Source organism: Tachysurus vachellii, chromosome 23, assembly GCF_030014155.1.
Source record: "Tachysurus vachellii isolate PV-2020 chromosome 23, HZAU_Pvac_v1, whole genome shotgun sequence".
Classification (NCBI taxonomy): domain Eukaryota; kingdom Metazoa; phylum Chordata; class Actinopteri; order Siluriformes; family Bagridae; genus Tachysurus; species Tachysurus vachellii.
Window position 1 is genome coordinate 2,627,021 of NC_083482.1, and position 18,610 is coordinate 2,645,630.

At 39.1% G+C, this 18,610-nt stretch overlaps 1 protein-coding gene across 4 annotated transcripts in view; it reads right to left on the bottom strand.

The window, feature by feature from the left end:
• Window positions 1–4,621: 4,621 nt before the first annotated feature.
• add3a (adducin 3 (gamma) a) overlaps window positions 4,622–18,610 on the bottom strand; it is a 63,535-nt gene continuing 49,546 nt past the window's right edge. For 3 of the 4 annotated variants that reach the window (XM_060859549.1, XM_060859550.1, XM_060859551.1), the window contains 13 exons: window positions 16,354–16,492; window positions 14,992–15,143; window positions 14,032–14,112; window positions 12,471–12,620; window positions 12,241–12,384; window positions 12,002–12,100; window positions 11,451–11,624; window positions 11,075–11,332; window positions 10,114–10,230; window positions 9,910–9,993; window positions 8,831–8,954; window positions 6,601–6,696; window positions 4,623–5,275 (listed from right to left, as the gene is read on the bottom strand). In XM_060859549.1, the coding sequence (XP_060715532.1) occupies window positions 5,055–5,275; window positions 6,601–6,696; window positions 8,831–8,954; window positions 9,910–9,993; window positions 10,114–10,230; window positions 11,075–11,332; window positions 11,451–11,624; window positions 12,002–12,100; window positions 12,241–12,384; window positions 12,471–12,620; window positions 14,032–14,112; window positions 14,992–15,143; window positions 16,354–16,492 (1,839 nt within the window). In that variant the 3' untranslated portion in view covers window positions 4,623–5,054. Of the gene's footprint in view, window positions 5,276–6,600; window positions 6,697–8,830; window positions 8,955–9,909; window positions 9,994–10,113; window positions 10,231–11,074; window positions 11,333–11,450; window positions 11,625–12,001; window positions 12,101–12,240; window positions 12,385–12,470; window positions 12,621–14,031; window positions 14,113–14,991; window positions 15,144–16,353; window positions 16,493–18,610 lie in introns of all 4 variants that reach the window. The other variant, XM_060859552.1, reaches the window with a different exon arrangement.

Sequence of the window (18,610 nt, forward strand, 5' to 3'; positions counted from 1 at the left end):
AAAACAAAATGAACAACATTAAAAAAGTGACATTTCGGTTCCCAGTGGAAATAAAAACTAGAAGATTTCATAGTTCTGTGTCCATTCCTATCCTGGTGCTATGTGCTAATAATCTTACTAACTGAACAGGTACTTTCAATCAGCTGTTTGGGGAACAGTATGTTTCACGATCTTCATCGTTATCTCCTCCTTCTCTCCCAGCGTCAGAGCTGAGAACATTTTGAAAACATTTCTAGTTGACCAGAGACTCAGGTTAGGAGTTTCTTCTCCATTTATAGCCATTAGATTTGCAGCTAATCTACAACGTTGGGCGCCTTCGTGGATGACGATGGGCAATGTTTAGGGTCAGAGTGACCTACAAAGTGGACATACAGTACTGTCTGTTATGATTAAAAAACAAGGAGAGTACGAAGGGAACCTGCTGAGAACGCTGGCAGATTCGAGATAACACTCCTGTGGTTTCCTCGTTCTCCAGCCATTAAAGTCAAAGATCAGAGCTTATGATAAAGGAGCATACAGTAAAGGAGCCGACTCATCGCTCGAAACTCAGGCAATCCTCAGAATAAAAGCGAAACTATTTGTGTAACAAGATAAAATTATTTTGTGAAGATTTTATCTCATGACACGCTTTGCTTCACTTCTCTACGTTCCAAAAACACCCACCACTTTTTAAAGACACGGAAGGGCCGACAATAGAGGGAACCTCGCCCAAACCAAAACCTTGACAGAATGCTGACAATCTTCTTTGAAGTTATTAAATTAAAGATTAGACTGATACGAGCTACAGGTTAATCAGGGTAAAGCTTGGCCTTAAATAACTCTAAAGAACAAACAGATTTAAAATAAACGAATCAGACGAGGTTTGTTTTTGTTTGTTAGTTTTAGACTGGAGACAGATGCAGCTGATTAGTTAGGAACGAGGTCTGGCTGGACCTCCATCTCGGACATCCAGAGTGTGATTTAATTCCTCAGATGCTGCTGATTGTCATTCCATCGGCAACATTTGATAAAAACGTGACGGTGGTTTTGTCACATAATTTATAATTATTCTCCCTGCTAGTTTTTAATAAAATACTTTGCATCAGACATCAGAAACCCTCCGAGCTCTCAGATGAACAGAGCACCATGTATGTTTCACTCAGCGGCTCACGGCCGGGGGAGTCAAACCTCAACACCTATTCATGGTTAGCGACGGAAACAAAAACAGCGCCCTGGTGTACACGAAGCGCTGCGTTGTTCCAGCATTCATACAAGTTCTACCAAATGTTTTTGATAAACATTACAAACATGGTTTCAGGTCGGTTTGAATAATTCAGTGTTAGTACGGTTCATACCAGTTTGTGATATAATTAATATTCTTAACATCTTAAATCTTAAAGGTGCAGTGTGCATTTTTTTTTTTTTACCCAAACCAACACCATGTACTGTATCTACATGGTGTCTTCATGTCAGGCTGTTTACATTTTAAACTCCTCCCCAAACAGAACAGTAGCATAAATAAATAAACAAATAAAAATAAATAAGGTTGGAAAATAGCCCCAAAGCCCGAAAAGAACAGTGACAAAAATAAATAAATAAGATTGGAAATTAGCTCCGGCCACAAAAACAGTAGACAAAAAAAAAAAAAAAAAACTGCGAAACTGCTGACAGACATTTCTGAATATTTTCAGGACGCAACTTGGGGCTTTACGCAGGAGATTTCTAAAGAGACAAATCAGCGATTATCTCCAAGATCTTTAACGTGACCAGGTGCTGATGGCTAAAATGATGCCCTTCAGCATTATCTCAAGGTTCGACACAGGAAAAAAAAATGTAAAGCAGATACAAAACTCCCCCGTAGTCACGGCACTGAGTCTCGACGTAACAGTCCGGAGTTTGTGCAAATTCATATTCAAAGTTTATTCAGAGTTTATTCTCAGGCATCTGATGAGCTCAAGGAGACAAATCCGAAAGCAAAAAGGGATTTAGGAAACGTTTTACATTCGAACTCAACCGAAACACCACAACGCAATCGGATTACTTATAGAACGAGCCTGAGGATGTGTGTGAAGCAGGAAACCCTGAAACAAGAAGTTAGTTATTTGATTTAAAGAGAGAAAAATATCTATAAACAAATTTGCTGTTTTTTTTTTTTTTTTTTCAAATACTAATTTCATGGCCACCTTTCTCTTTTCATCAGTAAATAAACTTTACAACTTTTAACATCATAATAAAAAATGCTAAATTTCACTGAGCCTCAAAAAAACAAAAAAAAACAAAAACAAAACAAAAAAAAAAAACAAAGTGAGACTCTTGAGCTGGCGTAAAAAACGCGGAACATTGTGACTAGTGAACGGTTTAATGTGGTTTTACTGTGCAGATGAAAAACGCATATGCACACCCACATGTGACCTTTATCCACGGTGCTGCATTAATAATGACATCGAGTGCAGCTTGTGCAAAACATTTCTCAAAGCTTGGAACAAATTCTGAAAATTTTAATTTGAATTAAAGTTAAATCTGAGGGTTTGAGGTTAAATTGGACCAAATTGTAACTTCAGGGCAACTTCCCAGCTGAAGAAACTCACGAGGAAAATAAGCTGACATGACTGAAGGATCGACGCTGAAGGATTACGACCAGTGCTGTTTTCTTAAAATAACTTTTTTTTTTATTTGTGAATTTACATCGATTAGCCATACAATCTAAAGCAAGTTCATTAGATTACAATTTATATATGGTGTAGTTTGTTTTTTTTCACAGGTCACGAGGTTTGGCTCACACACTTGCATGCCAAAGCGCAAAAAAAGAAGAAAAATAGTTAAAAAAAAAACAAAAAAAAAACAAACAAAAAAAACAATAAAAAAAGGTGCAAACAGTCCAGAAAACAGAAACGTTAGATTTTACATGGTTAATAAAATGGGTAAATCTCTGTAAACTAAAAAAAAAAAAAAAAACAATATAAAGGAAATTAAACTGCAAACAGAAGACGGAAATACAGCAACGAAACATGCATGAGCTTTTCTTTTCACTTTTTCTGACCCCCTTTCACTATTCTGAATCTCGCCACGTGCTATTTACACGGTTCAGAGATGACTCCGTCTCCACATTCACTTCACATTGCTCGCCGGGATCGATCGCCTTCAGACGACTCGGTTTACGTTTAAACCCCCGAGTGTCTGGTGAAAGCTGCTCAGAGACGAGGGAGAAATCGTGCAGCCTTTAACGACTGGACGAATCCATCCAGCTTTCTGCTTGAATTCTGCAGTTCAGACGTAAAAGTGTTTGAAATGTTGCGAAAATTTTGGACGGTTTTACGTCTCAGAAATACACGACAAAAGTGTTGCGGGGGCGCGTTGGGGGATTGTTGGTGTCGCCCCGTTCAAACGTTATAGTTTAGAGAGAAACGTCTCTTCTTTAAAAGCTGCCTGAAGAGTCGTGACTTACTTACAAAATCATCTGAGTCATTCGACTTTCTGAAAATTCAGTGCTGGGAAAAAAAACAAAAAAAACAAACAAAAAACCCAAAATCACAGGATTTGAATTGAACAAAAAACTAAACTAAAAAAAAAAAACTGTTTGAACAATTTAATAACAATTTAACTGTAAATGGATTATTATTATTTTATTTTATTGTTTTTACAAATTAGTTTAAAAGTTTGGATGGGGCAAAGTTTAAGGGGCAATTTTTTTTCCCCCCACTTTTTTGGCCAAACTGAATTCCGATAAACTTCAGAATTTTTTGACGTCGTTCACTCGCATCCAGTAAAACATGTTGCCGCTAGAATTCCTGCATTTTTTCAGGCTGCTGCTGGATTTACTTAACAGCGATGTGAAAGTTTTCTCAAAACGGCAGGCAGTGGAACGACCGTTGTCTTGCGATTACATCAGTGAACAAACTTTAAACAAACAAACAACCAAAAAAAAAAAAAAAAATTGAAATTTTTCCCACAAATTTCCAAAGGGGCCTCGCTGATAATCGCTTTGTTCCGTTGAACTCTATACAACACATAAATATATAATCGTATATAGATTTAACATTTTTTAGCTTAATCCCGTTAGAATTTCCTTCCCGGACTTCCTTCCTTCTTGCGAACTTCCGGAAAAATCTTTCAATCGAAAATCGTCTGTATGCACATCGTATATAATATAAAATATATTTATATACTACATTAACATTGCGGCACAAAAATAAACAGCCACTTTATCACTCGTCCAGTTTACTTGTGTATACTAAAAAGATACGTGTGTGTTTTAGTCATCTGAGCAGAGAAACATCGAGCGCGTGACGATCGGCTGTAGAAACTCGGGCGGGAAAAATAAACACGTTCTCTGTAAAAGCGAATGAAGGAATACAAAACGGTTAGAAGATAAAAACGAAAACATCAACAGGAAATAAAACTACAGACGAGTTAAAATGGCTAAAAGTGAACGAGGCTACGATGAGAAACTTCACTAAAACGTGATTGTGTGTGTGTGTGTGTGTGAGAAAGTGTGTGTGTAAAAAAAACAAAAAAAAAAACAAGTTTATTAAAGAGAAACTCAAGACTTTACTGCTTGGCTTCCGGGAAGAGGAGAAAAAAAAAAAAGAAAAAAAAAAAAAAAAAAAAAAAAAAAAAAAAAAAAAAAATAAAAGTGTCCTTGTCACCTGGGAGGGAAAAAAAAAAGAAACATCAGCCACTCCAAACTGACAGCTAGTCAATGGGCTTAAAAAAGAAAAAAACAACTCATATGCTAATACATATAATAATAATAAATGCAGTTAATGCACTTGAATTCAGCCATGTGTGTGTGTGTGTGTGTGTGTGTGTGTGTGTGTGTTTGAGGAACCAGTTTGCCAGGACTCGTAATTCTCAGTTTTTTTCTTCTGAAAACACAACGCGCTTCCGTGTAAGTATCGCCGGGTTTCCCCTCCCAAAAGATGTGCCAAAGTTTGTTTAAAAAGAAAACAAAAAAAAAAAAATCTTTAAAACAAAAGTAAAAGCGATGAGTAAACAGACGGACAGACAGACAGACGGACGGACAGACAGACAGACAGGTTGTGTCTCCGCCCCTCTCCCGCTCCCTCTCTCGTCATTCAGGCCTCCGCTTTCTCTTTCTTCTTGTTCTTCTTGAGGAATGACGGCGTTCTGAATTTCTTCTTCTTCTTGCCGGGTGATTTGGAGGGTGAGCTCTCGGGTGAGAAAACCTCCTCGATCTTCTCGCTGGTGATCTCCATGCTCTCCACCCGCTTCATCAGGTCCTCCTCTTCATCGTCGTGCGTGCCTTTGCCGTTCAGCAGAGCGTTCGTGTGGTTCTCTGAGGGACGGGAAATGAAAGAATCAAAAAAACAACAACAAAAATTATTTTCAATAAAATTTTTTTTTTTTTTTTTTTTAAAAATCATAAGATTTTATAGTTATTCAGCCTGAAATTTATCACTTTTTTTATCAAAAAAAAAAAAAAAAAAAACATCAAATCAACAATTTCATTCACTTCCTTTAGCAGACCAGGAAATCAAGAACCTCCAAAAAACTAGCTAGAAAATTATTTCTATTCTTCTTCTTTGATAAAAAAAAAAATATGATGATTTTGAGTAATTTTATTTCTTAAGAAATTGATAAAAAATAAAATAAATCTTTTGGAGAAAAGAATTCATATATTTTAGCAAATAAGTTACTTAGCAACCATTCTTGTTAAATAATGTGTGGAAAAACAAATATTTGTCTGCATTTATAAAACATAAACCTGCTAGATTTTATTCTTCTTTAAAACGACATTAGTAAGACCATTTTTAATAAATTCTTAAAGAAAAAAAAGTTTATTCTTACTCATTTCTTTTCAAATACGATAAGAACGAATATAGCTAGCTTATTTTTAAACGTGAGAAATGTATTTAAATTAAATTAAAATAACTCGGCTGGATAGAATTCTTTTGGAAAATAAGGTGATTTGGGGAAAAAACAGGATAATTCCCTCCAAAACATGCATTTTTTCAAACAAAACATTACTAATCCATTTAAATTTTTTTAAATATATATATTTATATATTTTAAATTACATTTAAATATTTTTCCATATTTTTTTAATTATATTCACAAGTGTGTAGGAATATTTTAGCTAGCAAAGTAACATTAAGTGCTAAGTGTCATTATCGCTAGCATGTAGGCTTTTATTCACAAAAGTAAGCAGTATTTCACAACTCCAGAACACGTGTTTGCTAGCTAGAAGAACGCTAGCCTTAGCCCACTTCAGCTAGTTTGTTTTAGCTAGTTAGCAGTCTGTAGGTTTGCTTTTATTTATTTATTTTTCTTTGGCTAGACGAATTAAACATGCAAGTTTATTAAACAGAAACTTGCTTTAATGTTTGTAACGATGTTATTTTCATGACGTTTAAATAACAAAATAGAGAATCCGAATGTTTCTCTACCTGCCAGAAATATTAGCATTGTAGCTTCAGTGTGACGACGGAAAGTATTTTTTAAACATAATTTCAGACCAACATTTTACATTTTTATCATTTCATTTCGCTGCTTGTTAACTATTTATCTGTACATTCCAAATTTTGCATCTTTTATAATTAGTAAACGTGTTTTTTCCCCCCCCACACGTGACACACTCGAACTGTGGAGCTTTGGCTCTACCTTCTTTAGCAGGTGTGTGCTGTGGGGACTGAGTTTGAGAGGCAGATGGTGAGAGTGTGGAAGCGTCGTCAGACGTTAGCTGGTCCAGCTCCTCCTCTGCAGCCGTGAGTGGAGGAGGGATTAGTGAGCACACGCGCACACACACACACACACACACACACACACACAGTTAACAAGTGAGACAGGTTAGAGACACATGCAGTTTCTGAGAAATCAAACATTCAGCTCCTGGAGATTAGCGTGCGTGTGTTCACTGTGGAAAAAGATGCAAGTTTAGTCTGTATATTTTGGCAGAATTAATGTTAGCATGCATGGCTAATTGCTCTAACATGGACAGAGCACGCTGTACACACTCATGCTACACAAATTTTAACAACTTGTGACCGGAGGTTGTGTGTTGTAGAGACTACACAGCCCTGGTACCGAGTGTTCAGGGTATCAGGGCTTGGATTTCTTCCTCAGACAGCAAACCGGATTCAGGGATCTGCTGATTCAGGGATCTGTTTTTACATCTGTACCTTCTATCTTGTACTTTGTCTCCTCAGGTGCAAAGTTCATTAGGATTTACTGAGAAACAGATCACTAATACAAGTCTTTAAACCCTCAAGCTCCTGGATCAAACCTTACAGTCGTTTCTGCATCGTTTATTAGCGAGGAGTTTGTTATTCCAGTCACATTTAGGATGCACACAAAAACAGTCCTTCATGCAGCACAGGATTAGATTAGTTTTATAGACCAAAGGTGTTTTAAAAGAAGTGTGTTAGGAAACAGAACCGATGAAAATTGTTGATTTATATCAATTAAATTTTGACATCTTAAATCAGTCTAAACGTTTCAGACTCTGATGATTTAGTTATAAGGGTGTACAAACTTTTGAGCTGAAATGGAATAATTATTATTATTTTTTTTTTTATTCGCTTACCTTCAAATAATGTTTCAGTGCAGAGAGCAGCGGTGGAATTAATGTTTATAAGTTCTAGAAAATTCAATTGTACTCAAATTATATTGTAATTAGAATCATGTGATTAATTGTGTGTGTGTGTGTGTGTGTTGTTGTTGTTATCCCTGTGCTGGCTGTTGCGCTCCCTGTGGTCCCATCACACACACTTCAGTGACATAAGACTGGATTTGAGAAAGTGTGTATTGATCGAATGTCTATAGCTCATGTGATTTGCATTGACAGCTGACTGTTTCTGTTTGTGTGTGTGTGTGTGTGTGTGCGTGCGTGTGACAGTTGGTGTGCTTCCCAAACAATATATGATTTTGAAACTAAACAAAAGTGACCTGACAAGATGACTTAATCGAAACAGACAAATCATAAACCACATACTGTATAAAAGCTATAACCATTATAACGTACGGTTCTAGCTAATTATTTAGCTAGCTAGCTTAATGATTAGCAGTTGCTGAACAGATAAACCTGTGTAAACTACTTTTGGCAAACATCCCAATCCACACTCGATGCTGCTAAACGCTAGTTCATAAACACTTTAGCTAAGTGCTGCTTCCCATCTAAAGATTTCTCCATCGTTTCAACTAGCTAGCTTAACTGTGGCTACGTCTCTGCTCCCCTGAAGTTAAAATAACAGGAAATAAATAAGACACGTTATAATTACGTAAATTATAGCTTTTTATTTTTACAACGTCTAGTTCACAGGAATGTCCCGCTAATACAAAATAGAGGCTGTGTCTCAAACCGGTGAGTCTGGCTACACAGTGAGTCACTACACTACAGGCACAGATACGCTGTAGCTAGAACTATATCCAATGTTTTTTAAAGAAATAATCAGCAACTCAGCCTTTTCCGCCGCCAGCTAACTGTCCGTCTAGTTCAGACTGTAAATACTATTAAAAAATTGTTTTTACGCTAACAAGCTTCCTGTAGCTGAATCGGAGTGTTAACACAGTAGCAAGTAAAAATGTAAGACCACGCCAGCTAGCTAGCTTGCTAAGTGTCTATGTTTTTACATTATCAAGCCAACTAGTCTTTGTTTTAGGAGACGTGTCCGCTTTATCAGTCATGTAAAAAATGCACAGTTTTCAAGCTTGTGGAAATATTGCATCATCTGTGGTAGGTCCTACGGCTACCTCCATAGTTTCACTCAGCCGAGAGTAACGATGATGGTAAAAAACAGGGTTTACGTTACATCCAGTATCGATGGAAATTGTTTTAATTGTGTGTTCAGTTGAGCCTCTAAGTGTGTGTGTGTTGTGTGTGTGTGTGTGTTACCGTCGAGCCCCAGCTGTTGGCGCTCCACTTGTTCTTTGTAATCACATAGGTCTCTCTCACTGAGCTCGCTGAAGGGGTTTGGTGGCAACGGCTCAGCCTCCTCCTCATCTCCACCTGTGTATGGCTGTGTATGTGTGAAAGAGACACAAAAGCACGAGTCAGACAACACCTACGCATGAACAGAATTGTTTCATCTCTCGCTCTCTCCCTCTTACACACACAGACAGTGACAACACCCAGAAAAACCACGATGAGCAGCCCAGCATGCCCACGTCCACAAAAACCTGCTGCACGAGTGGCGACAAACCCAGACAATGCTGACGGTGATGAGGATTAAATTATAATACGCTGAATATCGCATGCACACGTTTCCTGGAATCACTGAAACTTAGCTTTCAGTGTGCAAAACGTCAAACAATAAACATGTCATTGATCAACAAGGACATGTGCAGCAGATCGGATGCCATGTACAATAAAAACAAAACAAACAAAAAAAACAAATAAGCGGAAATGATGGCATCCAATACTAGCTGACAAACTCAGAAGCCACTTTACCTTTGCAGAAAGCTGATCCTTTCAAGCAAAAAGCAAACACAATCTGCGTTAAGCAAGGTTACATATACGGACGCACACTGATGGCTAGATTTTGGCGACACCCAGTGGTCATCGGGAGAACTGCAGGCTAACAATAGTTCTGTCTTAACATCTAAATACATATGTAGTTCAAAGAAATAAAATTTATGTAGCATGGACAACATTCCAGAGGTGAACTGGAACAGTTACCATGACCACAAAAAAAGTTATTATGGTATTCACTGACAAATAAATATCTCTTGTATTAATAGAACCACAGATCTCATGGTCTCGATCACATCTGACAGTTAAACGACACCCAGTGGTCATCAAGAGAACTGCAGACTACAAACCACTAAGTTCCAAACCCTGCAACAACTTAACACACCCTTGTCCTGTTTCCCTTATCAAGTAATGTTTTTCCACACTCTTAAGAATATTTGTTTACAAGACCACAGCAGAGAAAGCGTGGACATGCACAGAGAGGAAAGGAGAGAAGGACTCACCGGGGGTCTCTCCACGACAATGCCAGCCAGGCGCTGAGACTGCGGGCCAGCGGTCTTCATATCAAAACGATTCTGCTCTCGGATCTAAAGCAGGACGAAGGGAAGAATAGTTAACATGAAATGAAAGTAACAGCAATGAGAGCGCAAATCGAGAGAGAGAGAGAGAGAGAGAGAGAGAAAAAAAAAAAAAAAAAAAAAACACACTTTAGTCCTTTTCTGAAGAACATCGCTCGGGTTGGTGTTCAGAGGGACGAATTGGTTCGGGTCTTCGATGCGGATCGGAGTCCCACTGCTGCTGCTGCCTTCTTCAGACCTCATCCACTGAATAAAAAAATAAAAAAATGATATATATATATATATATATATATATATATATATATATATATAAATAATAACCCCAGCACAATCAATCACTGCAAAAATATACAATTGTATTTATCAGGATTTTATTTTAAATGCTCTGTATTTTAAGAAAATGTGACTAATACGGTAAGCTACATATAGTTCAATGCAAGTTTGCATTGGCTTTTTTTTTTTTTTGAAGAAAAAAAAAAACTGTACACGTGCTTTAATTCTGATTTGGTATAAAATATAAATCAGTGTTTCCTGCAATCCAAAATATCACAGAGTAAAAGAGAATACATAATCTGTTTAGGGGAGTTCTACAGTCAGTAAACTGGGAGTAAAATTTATTCATCTGAATATTTATATATGTTAAAACGTTTACACAGCTATCAGAGCTGCACTTTTTGACAAGTTTTGCTCTATAAAATAAAGGTGAATAAATGAAACCCTTAATTAATGTTTTGTTTAGTGTGCTGTTGTGGCTCAGGGTGTGCAGATTTTTTGCACAAAAAAAAAAAAAAAAAAAAGCACTAAAATTTCATGCAATAATTATGAGTAGAAAAACACGGTGATGCCAAAGACAGATCTTGTGTAACAAACATGCTTCTGGGTTTTACAGGAGTCAGGTGCAGACTGCCTGGTTGTTTAAAACACTGCAATACTCAAAGCTGCCACTAGATGGGAGCAAAATCCAAATGATGTGTCATACACAGAAACACAGATGAGCTGGAATAATGTCACATTTAGGCCACACTGCTACACATACACCCACGTCATCTGAAAATCTCTCTCTCTCTCACACACACACACACACACACACCATGGTCTTGACACGGCCGTTCTCCTCAGTGCTGCCTCCATCTGCAACGTTTATCTTGGTGTAGCAGTTGGGCGAGTTCAGCCAGCGAGTTTTCTCCCTCTGCTGTCGCTGATGAAGAAGACGGTGATGGAGGCAGGAAGCATCAGGCGGTTCATCCAACACGAACGCCGTCACCGTGGCAGGGATCTCCACCTCGCTCTTGTATCGGGGTTTGTCTCGCACCACCGGGTGGCGGTAAGCGTAACCTGTTCTATAACCCTAGCATGACGTAAACATAACGATTACAAACCAGGTACACACAAGTGGACAAAAACAGAGTTTTGCACACACTCGTACACACACACACACACACACACACACACGCACACGCACACACCAGATTGTCGAGCATCCTCATGAGTGACTCAAATTCGAGTTCTCCGATTTTCCACTTGTGCTGAGAGCCCATGTTCACGCCGGCCTGGGCCACACCCTGCGTCCTGCTCTTAAATTTCTCTACGTCCAACACGATGAGGTTCTCCATTCCTCCTGCACATGAGAATGCATTCACCTACACACACACACACACACACACACACACAAGATAAAAATAATAATAAATTAATCATTTACACAACACTCAGCAATGAAGGAAGATTTTTACAGAGCCATTACATACATAAAATCAGAAATAAAGGCTGTTTCTACACACACAGCTTAGTGTTATACGGTTTGTTTAGTCCAGAGTAGGGAGATGTCTCGATGAAGCAGAAATCCCCTAAATCTCCCTGTAATTCATAAACAAAGGACATGCTGGTGCATTCTTCAGCACTGAACACATACAACATGCACACCCACACCAGATGTTTTGTTTTTTTTGACTGAGCATAAAGTCTTGGTGCTGAAAAAGTTACACAAATGCTCAGACAGACAGACAGACAGACCAACCTGGATCTCACAGGCAAACTGGGCATTGTAAATGTAGTGGAAAGCCTCTTCAATGGTTTCTCCTAAAGCCACGACACCATGATTCCTCAGAATGAGCACCTGGAGAACAGCAGGATTAGTAACTGAACATACCCTGAAAACTGGACCAGTAGTGCATCAGTAGGACATCTTTGCCTTGCAGGTAACAAACGGCTCCTACGGCAGGCTGGTATTTAATAATAAAGTGTGTATATGAGCACCTTGGTTGAGGGTCCGAGTGCTTTCTGTAGCTCCGCCCTCTCCTCCTTATCATCCAGACTCCCGTTGTAGTTGTAGTAGGCGATGTCTCCGAGGATCAGCGCCTCCTGAGAGATGGGCAGCAGGCCACACTTCATTGAGGACACCTGCATGAAGACAGACAGGAAGTCAGAATTCAGAGGACTCCCAGAATTCCACACGTTGACACCACAGGATCGGCGCCGATACTCACGGCTGCTACGGCCGGGGTGTGTAAGTGAATGAGGCAGCGTGCGTCGGGTCTCATGGAGTAGATGGCGGCGTGCGGGCTAAAGCCAGCCATGTCGACGCGCAGGTTAGTGGAGCCCTGATCCACAACATCACCCAGGATATTCACCTTCACCTGCAGATTGAGTGATGAAAAATAACAAACATCAGCTGTGATTTATTTACATCACTAACACCAATACTACTTCTGGAAGATCCAGAAGAACTGAATAATTTTTTTCCCCAGGAATTAAAAAAAAAAAAGACATACCTCATGTATAGGAGGTGTGCGAACTGTGCAACTCAGGAAAGGGGCACACTTATTATTATTAATAATACTAACATTAAATTAAACATGAGAAAACTAAATAATCAACTTTTTTTTATAACAATGATCAACTCCGTTTCATCACACCACCTGGTCACTGATTATTTTCCTGTAACATCCCATAACTTCATTTATTCCTTACATAATGTGCCACTTTAACATCTCTACAGCATCAAAAATATGCTCTTCTGGATATCAATCTACACACCCCCTCACACGCAGTTATGTAACCAGCTGGAAGAAAGAAACATCTCTGTTCTGTTCTGTTCTGTTCTGTTCAGTTCGATGAGGTGGTTCATCATCATCAAACCACCATCAAACTAAAACCTGTACAGTTCAGAGGAACAGCTTCGAAAATATAACCAGCAACCAAAAACAAATCGTGACTATGGTTCGGGTTTTGACTCAAAATTAAATCTGCACAAACGCTGGACTTGCACACTGCTGATATTATGACTACCGAATTAGTAAATGCTATGAATGAAGGCACACAAGGAATGCTGGGTCAAGGAGAAGTGCCTGGGGCTCAAACACTGCGTTCCTGTGTTATCAGCTGACGAGCAGGAATTCACCAAAACAACAACAGCTGCTACGACGCGGGAATGTTCTCGGACAAGCAACTCGCAAGTGACAGACAGGGGTCAAATGCCTCGGTATATATTCACGGAACGTTTATGTAATCTGAACACAGAAACCTAGGTTTGTCTATTCGTAAGGACACAATAATCAGAATAAGTGACAGTATGTCTCTCAAGCATCAAAGAAAAAAAGCGTGACTGTGATGCATTCTACAGTTAATGATGTACGTAGCTAAAAATCCCTGGTGTTCCAAGTAAAGCTATTGCTAACTTCTAATAGCTACTAATAATCTTCACGCTCGAACTGGTGTCCCCGAGTCCCCCACAGCTTCATCTGTGCATGCTTGTGTACACATATTTAGTCCAGGTGGCTGTCGGGACATTTGACACCACCCTATCATTGTGAGGACCTTTCTTCCATTTGGTCCTTACAAAGATAGGCAAGCATCATGTGTCCTTCCAAGCACCTGGTCCTCACAATACTGTGTTTTATTTGGAAAAACACCAACAACCAAAATGATTTCCTTCTGCTTACGGAAGTTAAGGTTGGATTTAGGTTTAAGTCCAGGCTTAGAGTTACGTCTCTAGAAGGTCCTCACAAGCACTGAAAAACCAGCACGTGTGTGTGTGTGTGTGTGTACCAGGTTAGAAGCTGAAGCCTCGACGAAGGATAGCCCTCTGGGGATGATGAGAATGTGGTCCTGCTCCTTACTGACACGAACCTAAAAAACACACACACAAACATACAAAAACTCGTCTCATTTCTTCCATCACACAGCAGCTGGGTTGTTGTTTGAATACTAAATATAGTCGGTCTTTCCTCTCGAGTAAAGTATAAATACATCCCTTCAGCTTCTGGTCCAGTTTTTCCGAAAGCATCACTGTCATGCGATGGAAAGGAATATGCTGATAATCAGGACTACAATAAATATTAACCCACAGGATATCTAGCATCAGTGTCAGTCTGAAATCAGCCACAAACAGTTGGTCACTATTTCGATGCTTTAACATCTGATTCAGAGAATAAAAGCATATTAATGGCGGTCGATTTTTTTTTAAGCCCAATATACATACAATACACCAACTAGGCGGGACTTTAAATGTCAAAAAGGAAGAATTATGTTAAATAATGTTAGTTTCTGATACCTCAAGTCTTAAATCGTCTTGTTTTTTTCCCCCCCAAGAAGTCCAAGCACTAAAGTTATAAATATCATTTTTATTTCTATTAGGGGTCCAAGCACCAAAATTTCCGGTTATGGGTTCTGTAGGTGTTTAAACCCTATAATTGCCAATCATTATCAACTGCATGTATTCTTAAGAGCATAAAGCATCTGAATTATTTCACTTGTTATTGTACTAACAGCTCTACAATATTTCTGGGTCAAAGCACTTCGAGGTAAAACAGTTTTTGATGCTATGATACTTATGGAAATAATGTTATTTCAGGTTTTTCCTGTCATAGATTTTTATGAACAACATGTTTGAGAAAGAAATTCCTTTCTTGACCTAGCTGATTTGCTAACCTGACAAGTTGATTAGATAAATGCTAAATTCTGAGAAACAGTATTGCTATGAATCTCTAGTATTAAATGAACTCTCACAGTGATGTAGGCGTTGGAGAAGTGAGCCCAGCTGAAGAGATCGACGAGCCGGTAGAGGCTGGCCAGTTTACATCGTGCCTGTTTCTCGCCCTTCACCATGGAGCCGGAGTCGGCGCTGTAAATATCGTTTATGGGGGACACCATGCCCAGACCTGAGGAGGAAAAATTCAGATTAGATTACGTCTATAATAGCTAAGGTAACGCTTTTCTCCTTAAGTACAACGAAAAGTTTCTTGACCTCTGGAAGACAACTAGTTACTGCTCTACTCGTGGGTGAACTCTGAGCAGCACGTTACTTTACTGCAAACACACCCTTTTCGACTTCCCTTCTAAATTACACAACACCCTGCTGATTGCAGCAAGTCATGAACTTCAGGAAGTGGGCATGGCAATCATTTCCATGCAGTGTGTCAGTTTATATTATTGTCAAAATTCATAAATGAGTCCAAAAAATCCTCGAAACCATTTATTAGTGATTCGACATTAAAACCTAACAAAAAAAATGTCCCTGCTTTCACATTACACTTCAATGTCTGGTTTAAAAACACTGCTAGCCGAAATCCAATGCAACCGTCACCATGTTTCGGATCGATATCGGTCAGTAGGAAGAAACCATTCAGCTGGTTGAACGTGGCGTTTCTCACTGATTTGACCTTGAACAAAACCCACTGCAGGCCTGATCAATAACATCAATATTAAACCCTCTGTGCTCATAACAATGGGGAGTACTGATGTAAAATCTGCTGACCTTTTCATTTCAGGCATGTCAAAATTAAAACAGCCGCTCTTAGACAAACAGAAAAAAAGAGGGAGAGAAACAGTAAGAGAGAGAGATAGAGAAAGTGAAAGGGAGAGAGAGAGAAAGAGAGAGAGAGAGACTGTATCCTCTGTTAATTTGTTCTGCATTCCAGAGACATAAAAAACAAAGCCAGCACATGAGGAGCGCTGGATCGAGCCCAGTTCCCCCGCAGTCACATTCTGAGAAGTAAGAAATTTAGTACGGAAGACTTAAAGTTCTATTAGCTGTAATTCAATTATTTGCGATATTTACTTCCCTATAAGCCCACATCTCTATCAACAACTGAATCTTTTACTTTGGTAAATAACACCTTCTATTACAACACATTCATTATTGTACTCAGTTTAATTCGGCATGTCAACCGTACAAGTTCCTGTAAATGAGCGGTTACTATAGAAACGATAATGTATTCGAACGCAAGACTGACATCCACACCTCTCTAAGCGCTACCGTCACAGAAATGACCAATCAGGATAGAGGATTCAACAGCGCTGTGGTAGAATATGGAAACGGTGCTCGGGGTGTTGCGTTAGAGCAGTGGGATGTTTTACTACGCTACTCACTCAGGGGAGAAGTGGGGCATCCTCCAATGGAGCTGGTCATGAAGAAGTCGGCGATCTGGCGCAGGGCGAGGAGGCCTGCAGGGTTATTGCCCTTGTTCATCTGTTCCTGGATCAGGCCTTCCAGCTCATCCTTAAAAGCCTAAAATACACACATACAGATAGGAAAGAGGGGATACATTTTAATTACCTACCAATATTCAAACTTTAATAGTCACTCATTAATTCCTAGATACCTACAACTCAATTACAATGGCAGAACTTGAGATTCACATTTTCTTTCCCCATTTCATCAGATCACAGTAGGGTTTTGACTGCTACTAGTCGATGCTAGCTAATTTAGCCAGCAACTAAACCACAGATAGCTTTATACTAAACACAAAGTAAACAACAAAGAACACAAAAAAAAAGGTATGTTTTTGATACAGTGCTATAACAAATCGTTTGTCTAATGCGCCCAAGTCAAAAGATTTCCATCGTTAAACGTTTACCATAAGAAGTGACTGCGTTACATCAAAAAACCTTTTGCACAGGAACAATAAGAGATAAATGCAAATAAGAGCTCTAGCTAAAAAACTTTACTAATGTGGGAAAGGGGGCGGGGCTTCCAGAGAGCTGGTTGGCTCAGGTGATTGGATTATATTTTTGGAGTAGTGGTGTACTGTGGTCTAAAAATACAAAATGTGTAAAAGTACAGCGTTCAGAAACCAAAAACAAACCATGGTGGCAAAACACAGCAGAATGTAACGTTATCAGAATAAGATTACGTTTCTCCACAGCCACGCACTGAGGAAAAAGTTCAAGGCCTCATCTTGTACAGTTAATAATACACTTAAACGTTAAAAGCAGATTTGGAACACAGCCAGGAACACCAACATGACGCGGTGTTGGGCGATGAGATGGTCTGTGGCGGTAATGACAGGTGTCAGGAGTGTGTTGTGACAAACAGTGTTTCAGCCTCACACATTATCCTGACCAGCCTCTACTGTAAACATGCTCTTTCTCTGTCTCTCACACTCACACACACACACACGTACGTACGTTTCTGTACACAGCATGGCACCTGTGGAATCTTTTGAAATTTTTGATGAGGTAACCACCGACACCCAACACACACACTTTCCTATTTCACTCGAACATGTCGCAACAACCATCACATTAGCATTGCAATAATCAAAGCCAGAAAGGAGAAAATGTCAAACAAATTCTTTGACAACCACAACCCATTTATTTAAGGTTCATTATGTTGAAGTAATTTCCAAATAACTGTGTATAAAAATCACAAATTAAAACCCCACAGAGAGCCCACATTATTTCTGTGGATTGGGACATGCCCACTGTTACTAAGAGATGTTATATGAACTAAAGTATTTGGAACGTATCCAGATTATATATTTATAACAAGTTCCCAGTGATGGTGTTTACGTGGCCTGTCCAGTAATCAGCGTTCCTGATTTGGGACACGTCCACAGTGACAATAGTGACTACTTTGTAGTGAATAGTACACAGTTTGAATTATTACATGTCTAAAGTACAGTAGAATTATTACTGTGGTATAGTGTGTGTGCGTTTTGACCCACACGGCTTCAACTACACTCCGGGAGCCATATCCCAGAATGCACTTCTGTCCTCGACCGCCGATGAAGTCGCATTAATCCCTTTTTGCTCGTTAGAGTAGCGCCTTCAGCAACAGTGAAGCATTTGTGGGTTTTTCCTCTCAGGGTTTGTGAATCGCTGGGATTAATCAATGCAGCCTGAAATATTTCAGTGTTTGCGCAGTTCGTCTCTCAAACACTCAACCCAGACTGATAATTAGCTGCTAATCTGAAACACCTGATAGCAAACGAAACCACTAAATTGAGTGTTTGTCCGGGTGAGAAATACTAGTGTTAAACACAAGAGCTCTGAATTTAAATTATCTTGCTAACTCAATCTTACAATCCCTGACAGACCGCTAGCTGGAAATCCCTAGGATAGCTAGCTGGCTAAGATGAGCTAAAAACCTGACAGGATTTTAAGATGTACAGTATCATTATACCTCGAGCTACAAAGCTAGCTAACATGCGCTAATGTGACTTTATTTCTGAGAGGATTATTAAAGCTGTATTCATAAAGGTTCATAATCCTTTCTAATGATACCAGCTAGCTAAACTAACACAACCTGACAGGATTTCTGAGAGGGTTTTAAATCTATTCCCATAATGTGCTCATAATTATCACTTCTAAGGTTGACTAGCTGACAGGATCTCTGAGAAGATTC